The following is a 17,591-nucleotide window of genomic DNA, read 5'->3' as shown; positions in this document are numbered from 1 at the left end:
AAGGTGCCAAAATAGAAAACACTATTCGGCCTAGACAGCGTTAACACACATAATATGGGAGCTTTTTCTGCTGTTTGGCCCCTTGAAACCCGATTAGGACACAGAGATGTGCACCGGTGTGATGTGGGGGATGAACTTCATTTATTGTTGTTATTAGTCGGGCATGGCAGACAAAAAACACGCCAGAACCACAGCTGTAAACACCGTGACCTGCGACCTCCACATGCGAGGAAATTCACGCTCAGATCAGTCTGCCGTCTATCAGCAGTCTACCATGTAAGATGCAGCCGTCACAAAAGATTTGAAGAAATAGACCGTGATGTAGAAGAGGTTTCCACGGTGGAGGAAGGAGAGGCTCGCTAAACTGATGCGCCTTTAAAACGTGCTGTGACGTCAGATATTTTGACAGGGGGCAGGCAGCGGGAGAAGAAGAAGAGGAGGCGGCGGAGGAGGAGGAGGAGAGCGGATGTACCAAGCGGGGGCCAAAGGATGCCCAGGATAATGTCATCGGTGTGTCCTCCTTCACACCTATCCGCATCATGATAAACGCCGCAGGAGCGGTCGCCCGCAGGATGCCGTCGGCGGCGCGGCGGAGCGGGTGCTGGATAGCGTGGTGCCAGGCGGTCCTGCTCGCCGTGTCGGGGCTGGTTATTGTGGCCGAACGGAGCGCTCGTAAGTGGGGATTCCAAGCGCTAGCGGGCTGCTAGCTCGCTTGCTGTACATGTTGAAACTCAACCTCGTGGAAAATAGATGTTGGGCTTCTTTTTTTTTTTCTTTTCTTTTGCTGTAATGTGATTGAAAATGATGCTACGTGCTGGAGCCGTCTCAGCTGCGGCCGTACTTCACGTTAGAAGAAGCACATTTGGGAGATGCTATGGCACAGCCGTTACTACTGAATGGGAAAACCTAGCTGAATTCCGTGTGCACTGCAATCCAATATCGGCATTGGTTAGTCCACCTTTGTTGGCCAAACTGGGCCCCCCGAGACCTCCTGTGATCGTATAACAGGATAAGTTATTGAATTTAACTACTGACTTTAATTAAGTGTTACTAAATTGCCGTCGCTGATCAATATTCACATAATGCCCAACTTTTACATTATAATTCTCCACCTTACACCTCCCCCCAAATATGATTGAACATATTAAACACTTGTTTTTCCAAAGTAATTTTTGCTCATCTAGGATCTGTATTGAAAACAAGGTGCAGCACAGCGTTATGATTTCCTGACTGTGCAGATCAATGGGGCAAGGTCAGGACACAGGAGGATACCTGGATGTGTACAGAGTGTGACTTTGTCTTCAGCAAGTATACCATTACCAGAAGATAAAAATACTGTGCTGCTGTCCTGAGCTTCACACTTTAGAAATCCTGTCATAATTAAAAATTTAAAAAGTGAATGCATGCATAAATGAATGGCTGTTTAGATTATCAGTAGAGTGGCACATTGATAAAGATGCACCAGTGAAGCTAAGAAACAGCTAATGGCTGTTTTAAAGTGGTGTGGAATGATTTTGGTGTCTTTTTTGTGAGCTTGCGCCATCCCATTAGAAGAGTTTTTCTTAAAACTAAATTTACTTAATGAAGCATGCATTTCTCATGACTCTGCAGCTTTAAATATGGCCTCACTAGTGCTCGGTTAAGTGAGCTGTGTGTCCTTTAAAATCTGAATAACTGGAATCACAAAATACTGATACCATTGTGCATCTGGGTGTCTGTTCTGTATATGTGTGTCTGTGTGTCAGTGATCTACTGTATAGGGTTTTACCTTTGGAATGAGGAGACACAGTGGGCAGGCCTCACACTTGGCCTCTTTCTACCGGGGACAGCAGTTCAGCTGCTAAGTGTGAAGTGGTACTATGATGATGGTGATGACAGACGATGTTACCTCTCTGTTATACACATCCTGCACTTGGGCATCTTCAAAAGGTAAGCTCATTTTTTTCCATTCGATGTGCTTTACGTAGATACATTATAAATGCAGAGTACTTTATTAGAATGTAATAATTTGTAGTTTTTGTTAAAGTACAGGGCAAAAAAAATTATTCACATCACTCTGAAACCTTACTGAGTGGGTTATATTTTATGCCTGCTCTGGTTTCTGTCTCCATCTTCTGGCAGGTTGTGGGACTGCATGAGGTCTGTGCTGCGCATGCAGGGCTCAGTGGCTGATCTGGGAGCTGCTGTTATGCAGCAGGCAGATGTTGCTGCCCTTTGGCTGCTGGAAGCCCTTGTCCTCACGCTGCCTCAGAGCCTGCTGCAGGCGTACATCGTGGTGTCTACTGATGTGGGCATCGCATCACCAGGTAATTTTATGTTCAGTTGAATCACAGGTTCTGTGTGATGTTTATGGCCTGTAAATTGTTATATAGAGAGAACATTTTTTTTATGCTGGTCCATGTTTTATCTACAGTGGCGTATTGCTGTGGTTTGTGTGTGCTGTCTATTGCGTGGGCCCTGGTGCTGTACAGCCGAGCCTGCTGTCTGATACGGCCAGGCCACCTGGACATGCCTCCAGCAGCCCTGCTGTGCCAGCTGGTGTGGAGGGCATGCATGCTGGGTGCCAGGGTGACCTGCCTCACATTCTTTGCCAGGGTTTTTAATTGGTGGGTTTGTGGAGTAGCAGGTGAGCACTGAGAAGCGAGTTTTATTTTGTTAAGACACTAGTACATTACATTAAAGGGTACAGGAGACTCAATGACTAGTACACGCATAGATTTCCATGTCTTTTATGACTTTGAGCTTAAAAAAACATTTTCTATCAACTCACATTTAACCACTGAGTTATGTAATTACCCTTAGAGCACTGTGACATGTCCTCTTGATCCAGTTTTCTGTTTCGCCTCTGCATCAGCGTTGCACACTGTATATGGATCCTCTGTTGCACTTGTAGACCTTCTATTCTATTTTTATGTTAACCTTCAGGTTTTCACTGGCTCACGGCCTCCTTTTGGCTGGTATCACAGCAACCAGACATCTGCACCGGCCCCTGGTGTTGGCGTGCTTTTAATGGCGTCATGGGCCTCATCCACGTCTTCCTCTTCCTCAATGTCAAAGATGGACCCTCGCGCTTCCGCATGGCCAGTTTTTATGCAGTATGGCATGAGTTAAAGTTATTATTCTTCAACTTTTCTTTTTTTTTTTTTTTTCCTGTGTTTTCATTATGTTGTTTTGTGCAGCTTTGTGTCATCTGCCTACTCACAGGGCAGCAGGGACAAACAGATATAGATACATAAGTTTGCAATGTCATCCTCACCTCTGTGTGCTAAGCCCACAGTGACGTAAAGCTGTCTACAGATGACTGATGGTGCCACCTTCTCTCCTTCTTCAGTTCATGCTTGTAGAGAACGCCACTCTGCTGCTGGCCGCCTCTGACTTCCTGAGCGAAGCATCATGGGACAGCATGACCCTTCCCACCACTGTGCTGTGTGGCTTTCTCCTCGGTGAGTCATTTGTTTCTAGAGAATTTGCTGTTTGTATTGGGACATTAGTCATTGTTACACTAATGTCACACTGTTTATTAGTTTCTGTCATATCCAAGTGACAAATCCCCTCGTGTTTATTCACAAATTCTTAGAGGTATTGTTGTACAACAAACATAGCTACCGATATGCTGCCCTACTTACAATACTCTTCATGTGTGAGATTTTACTGTGCGGGATATTTTAAATCTCTTTATCTGAATAAGTAAGAGTGGGGATGAGATCGTAAGATGGCAAAAAATAAGTGAAACCTTTTTTGAGGTTGATATGCATTATAGAATTAATATAGTAACAGCCAAAGTGGCTGTTGTGATCTCTGCTCCAGCCTCCCTCTGTGATTCAGACTATGTAGTCAGCTAATTGCTTGTGAAAGGCCAAAACATACCTGGGCCACTAAAAACTAAAATTTCATATTCCTTTGTTTCTTAGGTGCTACCTCTCTTGTCCTATACTACCGCTTCCTGCATCCCAAGTCCACAGAGATCTCCCAGGGAACAAACCACAACCACATGGGCAGTACATGCATAGAACAAGGGGAGTCCTCCTTCTCTCTTGGGGACAAAAGTTTGCCAGCTCATTCTATTCAAAACCATGGCAGCTTCTCCCTCTCAGGTGTTGCTGGTTCTCTGCTGGAGCACCCAGGGAACTGCGGGGGCAGGCCTAACAGCTCCTGTCCGTGTTACCACCACCACTGGCTCTTGATCCGCCTCGCTCTGAAAACAGGAGATCTTGGTAAAATCAACAGGGCGTATGGGGCTGGGGGAGCAGCGGCCGTACTAGACATAGAGGAGTACAACCAAGAATTTAAAAGTAACGAGGGCATCACAATTACAGCTGGAGGAAGCTGTGAGGGTGTCTCCACCTCCGAGTCTCAGGGGAAAGGTCTGGCACCCCTCTCGGACTGTAAAGACGAGTTCCAGAGCGTAAGCGAACCCACGTCGACTGAACAACCGGAAGAAGACGACAGTCTGGAGATGGAGAGCCCGATGGAGTCGCCCGCATCGGATTTCAAACGCAGCTCACCAGAGGGTAAATCAATGTTTGGAGACAGCCCAGAACCCTATTTCTGCCCTACAGAATCAAGTTCAACCTTATACTTCAGCGCCGATCCCCAATCTCCAAGCAGTGCCAGTAACCCCCGTTTGGACCGGGACCTTGGGGCTCTGGAGCAAGGCGTTCGCCTCAACTCAATCCCCAGTGATCCAGCCCTTCACAGAGATGTCCGTGGACTCATGGGCCGGGTTGGACCACGATGCATTTCCACTCCTAAATTGGACTCAGGAGTGTTAGACTCCCCTTCCAGTGTCCCTCATCTTAAAGGTCCAAGAAAGCAGCTCATATTGTCCCGAAGAGATGAGGATGAAAACTTCTAGCTTACATGTGACAGAATCAGGGAAGAATTAAAAACTTATCCAACATTAAAGGAGTACACCAGCTTTTAAAGGAAGTGCTTTTTCAGCAGTCCAGCATTGTAGAATTAGAAAGCTGGCAGTAATTTCTCCTTTTGTCTATACACATATATTTAGTACACTGTGGGGCGTATGCAACAATTGTGGAATAATCCTCTCAAAGCATAAACGATTTTCTACTAAAGCATTCCTTTGCCCAAAAGCCGGACACAGAGTAAAGCCTTCAGTAGAGCTCATTTACCACAAAGGTTGTGTGTGGAGCTCAGACACACCTTCTGCCTGATGTTCAGCTGGCATTTTCATTCTTTTGGTGACAGTGAACTTAAGCCTCAAGAATAATAACAGTTATACTGTGCAACAAAATGAACACCGGTCGGTCAAGACCGAAACTACGTAATAAGGAAGTAGGCATTAGTTGTATCAATAAACATCATCAAGTACGCAGATGCTTCATGATCTTAAAAAAGGGGATGATCTCTTTAATACGCACTAAAACTGCTGTTACTCATGTCAGTTGCCAGCAGCTATGAAAATAGAAAAACTAATCCTGTATCTTTCAATGGCCGGAGTGTCTGACCTCTGAATCATAACCATCTCACTATAAGCCAGAGCCTTTTGGCTTCCTAAAAGCACAAATATCTTCTGTATCATATGTCTGTTGCTGTGATGCTGTGATTTTTTTCTTCTTCTTTTTTTTATTAAAAAAACAAAACAAAAAACTGAACCTACCTGAGAATCAAAGTGTATCTTTTGTATGATGTTAACAGGCATCGCTTTGAGCAGGGCTGGTGCGTCGGCCTAGGGAAACTGTTTGATGTCTTGATTTACATGTTGACCATGTAATTGCGGAACTGTTTTTGCAATTTACGTTTTGTTGGAAATGAAACAATGTCTCAGGCACTAACGTCTCAAAGCTTTCATATGTTCTGTAACAAAGTGAAAAGATGCTTATGAGATATTTGTGGTGATTTTTTTTTGTTGTTTTTTTTTGTATGTGCTCTTGATTACTATTGGCAGGGGCCAAATGAACTTTGCTCCTTATTGTGTTCTGTAACAGGATTAAAGTCCACTAACAAAGCAGTGAAATTATGCTGGGTTTTCTCTCGTGCCCAGGTGACTGCCTATATGACATTTTGAACTGTGAAGTGTAAGGCCACTGGTGGCTCTAAATAAGCAATAAATACAGTACATGTTTAGGTGAGTGGAGTGAAGATGTGTCCAGTGTTTTATTTTTTTTGAGCAAAGTACGGTGATGTGCAGTCTTGACCCAAACATCACTTAGTATTTATTGAAACATGCAAGCATCCATATAGTATATAAAGTGGGGAAAGAACAGTTCTAATCACCTTTTAAGTTAATATTTGATATGGCCAACTATCATAGGCAAGCTTTCTTGGAATTTAGGCTCCTTAAGGAGGCTTCAGGAATAATTCTCCAGGCTTCTTGAAGGACATTCAAAGCTTTTCTTTGGATGTTGGCTGCCTTTTGTTCCATTTTATGTCAAGATGATCCCACACTGCTAGTGTTTTATTGTGTTTTTTCTGTCCAGTTATGCTTTTATTGCACTGAAAGTGTGTTTGAGATCATTGTCATGCTGAAACATAAAGCTCTTGCCAATCAGATGCTTTCTAGGATTGCATAGTGAATCATAATCAGTATCTTTCTGTCTTCAAATTTGATAGTATCTCCAACACTGAGTAAAATAGAGCCCGAAATCATGACAGATCCACCACCATGTTTTACAAATGGCTGTAGACATTGTAGGCTGTAGGCTTCAAGTAAGTAATTCTTTATTTAAAAAGCCATTCCTTGACACAGCGGTCTTAGCTAATTACAGGCCAATCACCAACCTTCCTTTTTCTCAAAAGTTCTTGAGTCATTGTTAAAAAGCTAACAGATCATCTGAGAGGAATGGTTTATTTGAAGAGTTTCAGTCAGGTTTCAGAACGCATCACAGTACAGAAACAGCATTACTGAAGGTAACGAGATCTTATGGTCCCTGACAGTGGACTCATCTTTGTGCTTGTCCTGGTAGATCTCAGTGCTGCATTCGATACAGTTGACCTTAATATTTTATTACAGTGATTAGAGCATGCTGTAGGTATTAAAGTGGTTAGAATCATATCTATCTAATAGTCTCCAATTTGTTCATGTAAATGGAGTCGTCTTTACACAATGATGTATATGTTTCTGTAGGCAGTATCACTAGAAGGCATAGCATATGTTTTTACTTCTATGCAAATGATAGCCAACTTTGAAGCCAGATAACACACATAGATTACTTACACTGCAGGAATGTCTTAAAGACATAAAGACCTGGATGACCTTGAATTTCCTTTTTCTATATTCAGATAACACCGAGGTTATTGAACTCAGCCCTAAAAAACTTTGAAATATGGTACCTAACATGATGCTTAGTCTAGATGGCCTTACATTTTATTGTTTCTTTTATTGTTTCTTTTATTGTTGTAATTTTAATGTGTTTGTCCGAAAGAGTTGTGTTTTGTAAACGAGACATCGAATCTCAATGGGAATACCTGTATAAATAAAGGTTAAAAAAACAAAACAAAAACAAACCCAAAACGTTAGCCTCAAGTAACACTGAGGACTTGGAGTCACTGTTGACCAGAATGTGTTCTTCAGTGCTCATATTGAACAAATATGGGGGACTGCTTCTTTCCATTTGCTCAATATCTCTAAAATTAGAGCCATCCTGTCGCAGACTGATGCTGAAAAACTAGTTCATGCATTTATTACTTCTACGCTGGGCTACTGTAATTCGTTATTATCAGTATGACCTAAAAAATCATCAAAAAGCCTTCAGTTGATTGAAAATGCTGTAGCAATAGTAATGGCAGGGACTTGAGCGAAAAAGCATATCTCTCCCATACTGACTTCTCTTCATTGGCTCTCTGTCAAATCCAGAATCGAACTCAAAATCCACAACAGAGCACTTTGCTCTAAGACTCCTGGTTTACTTGTGGTTAAAAGGAGAATGGGAGCAGAAAGCGAAGGCACTGCCTTTAGCTTCCAGGCCCCTCATCTGTGGGACCAGCTCCCAGTTTGGATTCAGGAGAAAGACACTCTCTACTTTTAAGATTTGGCTTATAACTTTCCTTTTTGATCAAGCATATAGTTAGGGCTGGATCAGGTGACTCTGAATCCTCCCTTAGTTGTGCTGCAATAGGCCTCGGCTGCAGGGGGCTTGACGTAATGCTTCTTCACTCACATTTTTTTCACTCACTATGTGTTTACACACCACTCTACATGTAATCAATAGTTATTATTAATCTCTGGCTCCATTCCACAGCATGTCTTTTTTTTAATAATTACAGGCACTCTACTTTACAATATAAAGTGCCTTGAGGCAACTGAACTGAACTGAGCTGAATGGTAGATGGATCAGCTGAAGGGCCCGATGCATCTCCTAAGTCCTGTGTCAGTCCTGTGTTGAATTCCGCCCCACCTCTTAAGGGCATAACATTCAGATACACTTCATCTGCTGGAGATTCTTTTGTCCTCTATTTGTCCTCAGATTTAGTTAAGAACACACTGCACATGAATCAAGATGTGCCAAAGCCAACTCTAATAGGGCTTTGGGAATCATGTTGTTGTTGCAAAAATACAATTTTGTCCATGTCAAGACTATGTTGTCTTTGGCTTTTTTTTTTGTTTTTGTAGATTTAAACTAAAGAAACTAAAGGAGCAAATTACGCATGCTGCTAGTAACAAAGCCCCTAAAGATACAATTTAAACTTGATTCTTTGCTTAGTTTTCTGTTATCTACATTCCTCTGAAAATAGTTAGATAATGAAAATGAGTGAAAAACTTTAAAAGACCTTCAGAGAACACGGAAAAACTGTTGCTCAAAACAAATGATGCAAGAAAGTCTGGCTCCTTGGAAGCAAAATATAAAGAAAACAGAGATAGCTCAAGACTTTTGCACAACACTTTATGCCAATTCGGTATGCAGCTGTAAAAGTGGTTATGTTGAGTCTGACAAGGCAGACTGAACCTAACTTATTGTGTAAATCGACCCAAAGAAGGTATTTATGGCTCTGGCCCTTTAAGACTACGCGCATGCGTACGTCGCCGAGAAAGTTAACTCACTGAACTTCGTAGTCAGAAAAATTCTGATTTTTAAAACAGAAGGGAAAAGCCTATTGTGTTGACATGGCATTTCGCCGAAGAAATAAGAGCTATCCTTTCTTCAGCCAGGAGTTCTTAATTCAAAACCATGCTGACATCGTATTCGGTTTGGTGATTTTCATTCTGATTGGACTGATGTTTGAGGTGAGATGAACTCACATTCCTTTTTTCCTTCTCTCGTCTCCCTCAGCTGTTTTAAGATGGCAAAGCCTGCTGCAAACTCAAAGCTGTAACTTGAAATCCCACTTAAAGCGATTCCCGCTTTGTAGAAACGGTTGCTCATAAGATTATGTCTGTTAATTTAGCTGTTATCGGTTTCGCGGGTTTGTCGTTCGTGCATTTTTTTTGTGTTTTATTTTTTACAAGTTTGGGGAAGAAAAAAATGTTGCTCTGGTCGCAGTCAGAGTAACAATCTATGCGGTGCTTTTAAGGTAGGAGGAAACGGGTTTAAAAAAGCAGCTGTGCACAAACTACAGCGTTTTCGTATTATTGCTTTACTTGGTGAAAGTTTCCCCTTGTCTTGTCTTTAAGTTTCTAGAATCTGGGTAAAACCTAAACACTTGACTTGGGTAGCAAAGCTACATGACCGTTTAATCGCATGACAGTGTCTTTTACAGCAAAAACTCTTTGCAGCAATTGTTTTTGCAATTGTCAGTTACCAGACATTTCTAAAATAAAATAGGTGTTAAAGCCTTTCCTGGATTCAAATTAAAAGCACCGACGTTCCTTCCTTTGAGTTCCAACAAACTTCCGCTGCCAACCGTTTTATTTTGAAACTCCTATACGGAAGCTGTCTGACTATTTGTCAGTGTCTTGACGCAACTAGTTAACTGCCACGTCTCAATATTTGCTGCTGTGAGCTGCGGGCTCAGCTGCTCTTAACACGCTTTGACCTGAAGGGATTTCACCGCTGACATTTAGTGAATTAATTAATTAGATTATTCATGTATTAGTTCTTCCTTTTGAGTGAGCATAAACACTCCCAGGCAGCCACCGCCTGGACATTTAGTAAAGTTTCAAAACGGAACCCTGACTGTGATTACACAGCTGATCGAATAGGAAAAAAAAGTAGGGGATTTCCTTTTATTTTTTTCATTACTGGAAAAAAAAGAGAACACGAGTGCTCTACATGTAGTCAGTTATGTTAAAATTTGATGACATGTCACCAGTAGCCTCGATCCACAGGGAGTAACTGGCGACTTCACTGTGGCGCCCAAACTCGAACCAGGGGACCAACAAGGTCTCTTGGGGTGGGGGTAGGAGGGGGCTGTAGTTTCATTTTTTTCACTTTGCTTAATCATATGTGTAAAGGTCAGAATTTAACATGTGGGAAACGGTAGTTTACTGCAGTGGTTCACATCGTGGGTTGAGAAGGAGATGACTGGACACCAGTCTCTGTTATCTTTTTAATATGCAGGCGGTTAATCAGCAGAAAACCATTTTTAACAGTTTGAACTGCTTGAGCAATGAATCATCGAACCTGAAGATCTGGCCCTCTTCACCTTTTCTTATTACATTCAAGTGTATTCAAGTTTTAAGTTAAAAAAAAAAAAAAAAACAGAACAAAACATATTTTTGTTTTCTGTGCATAATGGATGATTGGTTGCAGCAATTATGGAAATATCTGTGTGTGTGTGTATTGTTCCTGCACATATATATATATATATATATATATATATATATATATATATATATATATATATATATATATATTTTTATTTATTTATTTATTAAAGTGACAGGAATAACCAAAAGTATTTGCTTTATGCATGTTGAAATCTGCATCATCTGAACATAACTTTCTGATCCTGGATCACACTCAGCAACCTGTAACAGGTGCTTGCAGGCAGGTGTTGCTTTGTTTTGAAAGCCCTTTTTTAGAAATAAGGTTTATACCGGGTTAAAACAAAAACCTCTGCCATTCTATTTTAAAAAATTTTTTTTTTGAAGAACATCTTTAGAAATCAGTTCTCATGAGGAAGTTTTGACACCAGATGTGTGACTGTCTGACAGCTCTGCTATACTGATAAGGCTATTTCCTTAATCTCGCACGCCCACTTGCTATATATGTTAATTTGAATAGCTCTTTCGTGGGGGTTGACTCTACTCAGGGCAGTAACCACAATCGCTGTCGTAGTTTTACTTTATATGACCACAGTCTATGCTTTATTGACTATATGGAAAACTGGTATGGCTAATGTACTTCAGTAAATGAAAACCCTATTTAAAAAAAAAAAAAGTTGTTACAACACTGCAAGGGGATGTGGGTGGGGGTTGTGAAAAATCCTTTATGAAGGAAAGACTGACTTCTGTTTGCTCTACTTGGAAGCCCACATTCTTGAGGTTGCATTCAGGCAGGTTCGCTGAACTATGCTGCTGATGACGTCTCGTCTAATTTCCAGGCAACAGCAAAGACGGCCATACTGTTCATTCAGCCTCAGTACAACGTCACCACTTTATCGTCAGGTACGAAGAGCCAGATTTTGATTATGTGCTTATTTTCATTCAGCCTCTATTAACCTTTGACTCATGGAGTTTCACTTCTGCCGTACCTTTTCCTCTGCGTCACGGTATTATTGAAGCTGGATGTTCTTCCAGGATGTTTAACACACCCCTGATAAATAACATCCTATGTGTGTTTCATATCTCCTGTGTGTGTTTTAGAGGGAGAAGTGACGTTGTACCATTACGGATGGAAGGACTGTGCCACCATCCTGTTCTATTTCTTCATTGCTATCATCCTCCACGCAGTAGTGCAGGAATATCTTCTGGACGTAAGCATCTTTTTACTGTTTCACAATGCCCCAGCTTTGTGGTGTGTTTTTTGTCTGAAACATATGCTGATTATTTCCAGCTGACAGATTAAAAAAAAAAATGAGTAGGTAATTACAACGAGGGAAAATGTTTTTGTTGTGGGTATGCAAATTCTTAATAATTTAGTAGAAAGGTTTTTGGAAAGGAAGCGTCATAAGGTACCCATTGCCACAAAAGCACCGCTCCAATAAAACCCATATAAAGATTCATTAACCACTATATACACATTCTACACATTGGTTGAATGAAGGAGAACACTACAGGTTATAACCAGGTTGTACCAAGTTACATAAATCTTGCCAAGACCATAAAGAAGCTTTAAAATAATCAGAATATTATTGTTTTCAGTGTAATCATCCAGGCTTTGAACCGATTAGCTTAAAAAAAACCCTTCAGTGCACAGTCAGAATCAGAATCAGAAAGGGTTTTATTGCCAAATGTTGAGCAGGTTTACAACATTAGGAAATTGCTGCGGTACTTAGTGCGAACATACTGTCATATAATGCTTAAATAGACATAAAAATAAGAATTAAAAGTGCTAAGTAGTTAGATATATACATGAGTGCAGGTGGTGATCAGGTCCGTACAGTATTGGCCTCTTTACTGTTTCAAAAACATGATATTATAATGAGGAAGATGCGTGCCATATACTGAAACCAGGATATGTGCTGTTTCATCTCATGGTGTTTGCATCCAAATGCTCTCAGTGTGTCAGTTTAAAACAAACCACATGAGAAAAAAACCCCACACATGACAGTTGTGAATATTTTAAACAAAAGAGCTTAAACAGATTGATGTGGGGGGATGGCGGGGGGTGGACTGGAGGCAGAAGGAGAGCAAGAGTAGTATTTGATCCATCCTGAACTAGAAGAAGCCCATGTGTCATTGTTTAGAAATAGGCCAGCGAAAAGGATCGGGGTTTTATTTTAGCAACATCACCACGGTTTCCAGCGTGTATTGAAAGGAATACTTCTTCAGGGAAGTGTTTAAAGTAGCAGCCATAAATAGCTTCTATCATTTTTTTTTTTTTTGTCCTCCTTACGGTATTCCTGTAACACTTCCTTGTGCATGACAAATGCCAGAGTCAACATGGCACCCGTTATTGCCGGGATCTAACCTCATTCACGCGTCCTGTTGTTATGGTTCATGTTGCAGAAAGTGAACAGACGTCTTCACCTCTCCAAGAGCAAGAACACCAAGTTTAATGAGTCGGGTCAACTTTGCGTGTTTCACTTGGTGTCTAGTGTGTGGAGTTTCTACATCCTCATTACAGTGAGTGAGACTGCGTTCAAGCGACAACTTCCTAGTGAAGGAAATGCCTCACATATTCTTAAAACAGGCGCTCACCCGCGCACATTAATAGATAATAGTATTAAGACTTTTCAGTGTTCTAATTTCTTCACACAGGAAGGATATCTCCTGCATCCCAGCACCCTTTGGGAGAACTATCCTCATGTACATCTCAGGTATATATATATATCTATATATATATTAATTTAACCATAAAACAACAACTGTAGCTAACAAATATCATGTTTATTAGAGGTGAGACATAATACTGATACAGCAATCTGTCATAACCTTTCCTCTTGTGATACTCTTATCTGGATGCTGCTGCCAGATTTTGATTATTTTGGGGTTGGGTTTTTGGCCTGGGTATGGACCTGAGTGCAACTGATCTTCATATGGTTCAGGCAAATTGACAGAATGAGTTTTTGCGTCACATTATATTTAATTTTGGCTGTTAAATAAATAAACTGTATTTAAGCTATTTAATCTAACCCCAACCAGTTTTACTTGCCAGAGTCTCTACCGCCTGACTTTTTCTGGTGGCATTTATCAGAATAATAAGGGAGAATAAGAATAAGAGGTTATTAGCTATAATCATTATTAAAATATAATAATGGTAGAGTACAAATGTGTACTGTAAACCAACGCATACAGATCAGTATTTAAGGTTTGACTCTAAACATCCACTGGAGCACAAACTGGGTGTCATCAGGATGCTACAACACAGCGAACACCATCCCCACAGATACAGTGGCCAGGAAAACAGAAGAACATCATATCAAGAAGGCCCTGAGTAAATGTGGTTATGGACAATTGTCAAAGCTGGGAAGGCACCTAGAGAAAGCTCCAGGAGAGAAGAAGGACAATTGCTGCCTAAAGTGGACACCTTTAGTGATCCCTTATGTGTCAGGGTGTGCCAAAATCGGTCCACCCCAAGGATCGGGTCCCCCAGCACAAACAGGGTAATATAGCTTACGCTGTTAAGTACCAGGAGGATTGCCATGATTTATACATGGGGGAAACCAAACAACCTCTGGTGAAGCGGATGGCACAACACATGAGGATGTACACATCCTGGACAGGGAGGAACGCTGGTTTGAGCGGGGAGTCAAGGAGGCCATTTACGTGAAAAGGGAAAGACCATCTCTGAATCGAGGAGGGGGCTTAAGGGCGTGTCTTTCACCATCTTACAATGCTAGGATTGTAACCATTCCCTTAACTCATGGCCATTGATCAGTGCTCATAGATCGATGGTCATAACAGTTTGCAATGAACTTCACAGCCCATTGTTCATTCAGTAGTGCTAGTTTCAGTCATTATGCATTTGTGCAAAGTAGGAGGCTTTTAGAGTTTCTTTTTCAGAAGAGGGGATCATCAAGAATATCTTATGTAACACGGTTTAACACAGCTACGTTTTGCTGCAGAAACACGATAAGTTGGCTGTCTACAAGCTTGTTTTTTTTTTTTTTTGTTTGTTTTTTTGTTTTTTCGACCGTAGTTGTAATTATATAATAAAACTAAGACTATCAGTGAGGCAGAATATAGATTATGTGTGCTTCTCCCTCTGTCTTACCCGCATCTGTCTGTGTGTGTCTGGTCCAGGTTTCAGGTGAAGTTTTTCTACCTCACTCAGCTTGCTTATTGGCTCCATGCCTTGCCAGAGCTCTACTTCCAGAAAGTCCGCAAGGTCAGTTGGAGAGTCCTTGAAACTGGAGGAGTTCTAAAGTGTGATTAGATAAGCTCTGTTTATATTTGGGTTCATGTATATTCTGCATGTGCAATAGAGAGAGTTGGAAATGGACGGAGAGGTGGGGGACGGTGTCAAGCTTTAAAATCATTTGCAAATAAAGGCTGTTTGTTTTGCAGGAGGAGATTTCTCGGCAGCTCCAGTACATCTGCCTGTATTTGCTCCACATCTCTGCAGCCTATTTGTTAAAGTAAGAATCCCTTTGAAGTTGGCCAGTAAATATCCAAAGGTGTGAGTAGAGAAGACTCGCTAAATGCTTGGTATTTGAGTCATTTCAAGGTCTTTTAAATTCTTTGCAGCAGCAATTTTCACTGTGCTGCTCAACTTAGTGGTTTTCTATCAGCAGGGATGTAAGGGAGAAACGTGGCACTCAAAGAACCCTGATTTGAAATCTGTGAGGGAACAACATAAAGATAGTGGTGATGGTAGAAGTTATTTCGGGGTTAAGTCAGATCAAACTGTACTGGCGATTTAGTTATTTTTAGATAATGGCTCAAAATTGGTGTCCAGCTGCACTTCACGGTGACTCCTGAGTTGCAAAATGCTTGGGCATGATTTCCTTTTATCACCTAATCTCTCGACTTTGTGTCTCCTCTTTCCTGCCTAGTTTAAGTCGTGTGGGTCTGGTACTCCTCTTCCTGCAGTATGTGTCAGAGTTGGGCTTCCACATCGCCAGACTCCTGTATTTCACTGATGAGAACCACCAGAAAATGTAAGCTATCTTACCTGCGAAGAGGCTTCAGCAGGTTTTACTTGATAAAGGAATGAGATAGAAGTAGATCAAGCCCAACAGTGCGACCTTTTAAAAATAAATCTCAGTGTTTTTGTTTGTAAGCAACTCCATCATGTGTTTTCAGCGTTGTTCACCGTTTGACTCGGATAGTTTTACAGTACATTATAATATTACAATGTTAACCACCACCTTGAACTGATGATCTCAGCAGCTTTTTTTTTTTTTTTTTCCCTTTTCCTTTCTCTGGGCCCAACCTCGCTGTGTGTCCTCCCCCAGGTTTGATCTGTGGGCGGTCAGCTTCGTGTTTACGCGGATGTCTACGCTGACCCTGATGTTCCTGGCAGTGGGGTTTGGTTTGGCTCGTTCTGAGAATCAGGGGCTGGACCTGGAGATGGGGAACTTCAACACTGTGCTGATAAGGTGAGTTATATTGAGAGGGAAAAAAAAGAGCAATGTCCAACATCTGTGGATAATGATTTATTTTCTGGTACTGCAAGAACTGTTTAGAGCTACAGAAACAATATAAGAGTATAATTACATTTTGTGCCCTTATAGTGTTCATTTTTGTATTGTTTTGCATCATTCATTTTGGGGAGGATGTATAGGAGCCAGGAAGGAATTTAGATATTTTATTTAGGCTGTTGAAAATGTCATACATTTGCATCATATTTTTAACATTTTGCAACACAATGACCCATTTTTACGAGCACACGTTTGTTTCGTTTTTTTTCTTCTTCTTTCCTTGTGCCCTTTCAGGATGACCGTTCTACTGTTGGTTTGTTTAACTCAATCGTGGCTACTCTGGAAGTTTATTCGCTTTCAGCTGAGGCGCTGGAGGGAGTTCAGACACGAGCAGGCTGTTCGCAAGAAGTCTGCTGCAAAACAACCCCTAAGGCCACTAAAAAGAGATTCACGTGAGTTTAAACACCTGCTCTGCTGGCTTTCATAATTCTCGGGCATTACCTGTTAAATACTTGCAAAAGAAAAAGGAAATGAGACTTAGCATTTGTCTCTTCTCTGCTGTCATTTCTGCTTTCTTCATTTATCTTTCACACTGATTCTTACATGTGCTGCATTAACAGAGGTACTGATTTCTCCCTTCTCTGCCTGGCAGTTGGTCACCATGAAAATGGAGTTCTTAAAGCTGAGAACGGAGCCTCTCCTCGGACGAAGAAACTCAAATCCCCTTAAGATAACAAACTGACTGGCCTAAACAGGAGACCTTAGCCCTGGCCAAGGTTTCTCATCAGCACCACAGCGAAGCTGATAGCCACTGGCCATCAAGCTTCTGGATGAGTATTTCCTGAGACGCCACGGGGACTCTGTCGCTACAGACTTAGGCTTGAATGCTGGAAAATGAAATCCAAGGAAACCCCTTGAGCCCCAACAGACATTTTCTCTTCTCATCATATCAGTATTTTTTTTTTTTTTTTATATACATCCACAAAGCCTGTGATCCCACCCTGAAGCACACCATTGAATGCAGAGTGATTTCAAAAGTAAAGTGAACGCAGTGTGCGGCACATTTTAATGTGTATGTCCATGCTGAATGTGTTGATTAGTCCTCATACACAAGTACTGTATTGGTTGTAGCATTGTGAGATATTGCAGCTCTTGCCATTGAGCCGGCTTTGCTTGTTTTCTATTCTGGTCCGCTGGAGCAGAAAAGCGTTACTGATGATAAAGTATGATATGAGCTTACTGTCGAAATCATACAACTGTCACTGGTCATTTAACAAATATGCATTAAGTATGTATGTTGGATATTACCGCATGCTGTTTCATGTTTTCTTTTTTTTTTTCTTTTCCTTTTTTGTTTTTAATTTCTTTATTAAATAATGAGATTTTTTCTGATATAAGTTCTGCATCTGAGGTCTTTTCAGCTGGTTTACATTTTATGCACCACGTGTTTAAAACAAAAAAACTACAAAAAAAAGAATCACTTGTTGGAATTTATGGTGTGTGAA

General features: G+C 41.2%; 2 protein-coding genes across 2 annotated transcripts; both read left to right on the top strand.

The window, feature by feature from the left end:
* The first annotated feature begins 427 nt into the window (after positions 1-427).
* On the top strand, positions 428-6,102 carry xkr5a (XK related 5a). The gene is made up of 7 exons (XM_039599255.1): positions 428-672; positions 1,746-1,929; positions 2,122-2,306; positions 2,414-2,626; positions 2,926-3,095; positions 3,332-3,443; positions 3,912-6,102. The coding sequence occupies exons 1-7, from the start codon at positions 540-542 to the stop codon at positions 4,853-4,855; spliced, it is 1,941 nt and encodes a 646-aa protein (XP_039455189.1). The 5' UTR covers positions 428-539; the 3' UTR covers positions 4,856-6,102.
* A 2,867-nt stretch (positions 6,103-8,969) lies between these two features.
* tram2 (translocation associated membrane protein 2) lies at positions 8,970-17,419 on the top strand. The gene is made up of 11 exons (XM_031744756.2): positions 8,970-9,184; positions 11,443-11,506; positions 11,705-11,814; positions 13,010-13,126; positions 13,262-13,320; positions 14,747-14,831; positions 15,011-15,081; positions 15,499-15,603; positions 15,901-16,044; positions 16,381-16,538; positions 16,739-17,419. Exons 1-11 carry the CDS (start codon positions 9,065-9,067, stop codon positions 16,813-16,815), a joined length of 1,110 nt encoding a protein of 369 aa, XP_031600616.1. The 5' UTR covers positions 8,970-9,064; the 3' UTR covers positions 16,816-17,419.
* The last annotated feature ends 172 nt before the right edge of the window (positions 17,420-17,591 follow it).

This window comes from Oreochromis aureus, linkage group 15, assembly GCF_013358895.1.
Source record: "Oreochromis aureus strain Israel breed Guangdong linkage group 15, ZZ_aureus, whole genome shotgun sequence".
Classification (NCBI taxonomy): domain Eukaryota; kingdom Metazoa; phylum Chordata; class Actinopteri; order Cichliformes; family Cichlidae; genus Oreochromis; species Oreochromis aureus.
The sequence above is the reverse complement of the archived record's forward strand: the minus strand, read 5'-3'. Positions and strand labels throughout refer to the sequence as shown.

Excerpts from the sequence above, each read along its gene's own strand:
- xkr5a (XM_039599255.1), top strand. The coding sequence starts at position 540 with ATGATAAACGCCGCAGGAGCGGTCGCCCGCAGGATGCCGTCGGCGGCG. Across the intron at positions 2,307-2,413 it reads TGTGGGCATCGCATCACCAG|TGGCGTATTGCTGTGGTTTG; the intron begins GTAATTTTATGT and ends TTTTATCTACAG. Across the intron at positions 3,444-3,911 it reads GCTGTGTGGCTTTCTCCTCG|GTGCTACCTCTCTTGTCCTA; the intron begins GTGAGTCATTTG and ends TTTGTTTCTTAG.
- tram2 (XM_031744756.2), top strand. The coding sequence starts at position 9,065 with ATGGCATTTCGCCGAAGAAATAAGAGCTATCCTTTCTTCAGCCAGGAG. Across the intron at positions 13,321-14,746 it reads TATCCTCATGTACATCTCAG|GTTTCAGGTGAAGTTTTTCT; the intron begins GTATATATATAT and ends TGTCTGGTCCAG. Across the intron at positions 14,832-15,010 it reads ACTTCCAGAAAGTCCGCAAG|GAGGAGATTTCTCGGCAGCT; the intron begins GTCAGTTGGAGA and ends TTTGTTTTGCAG.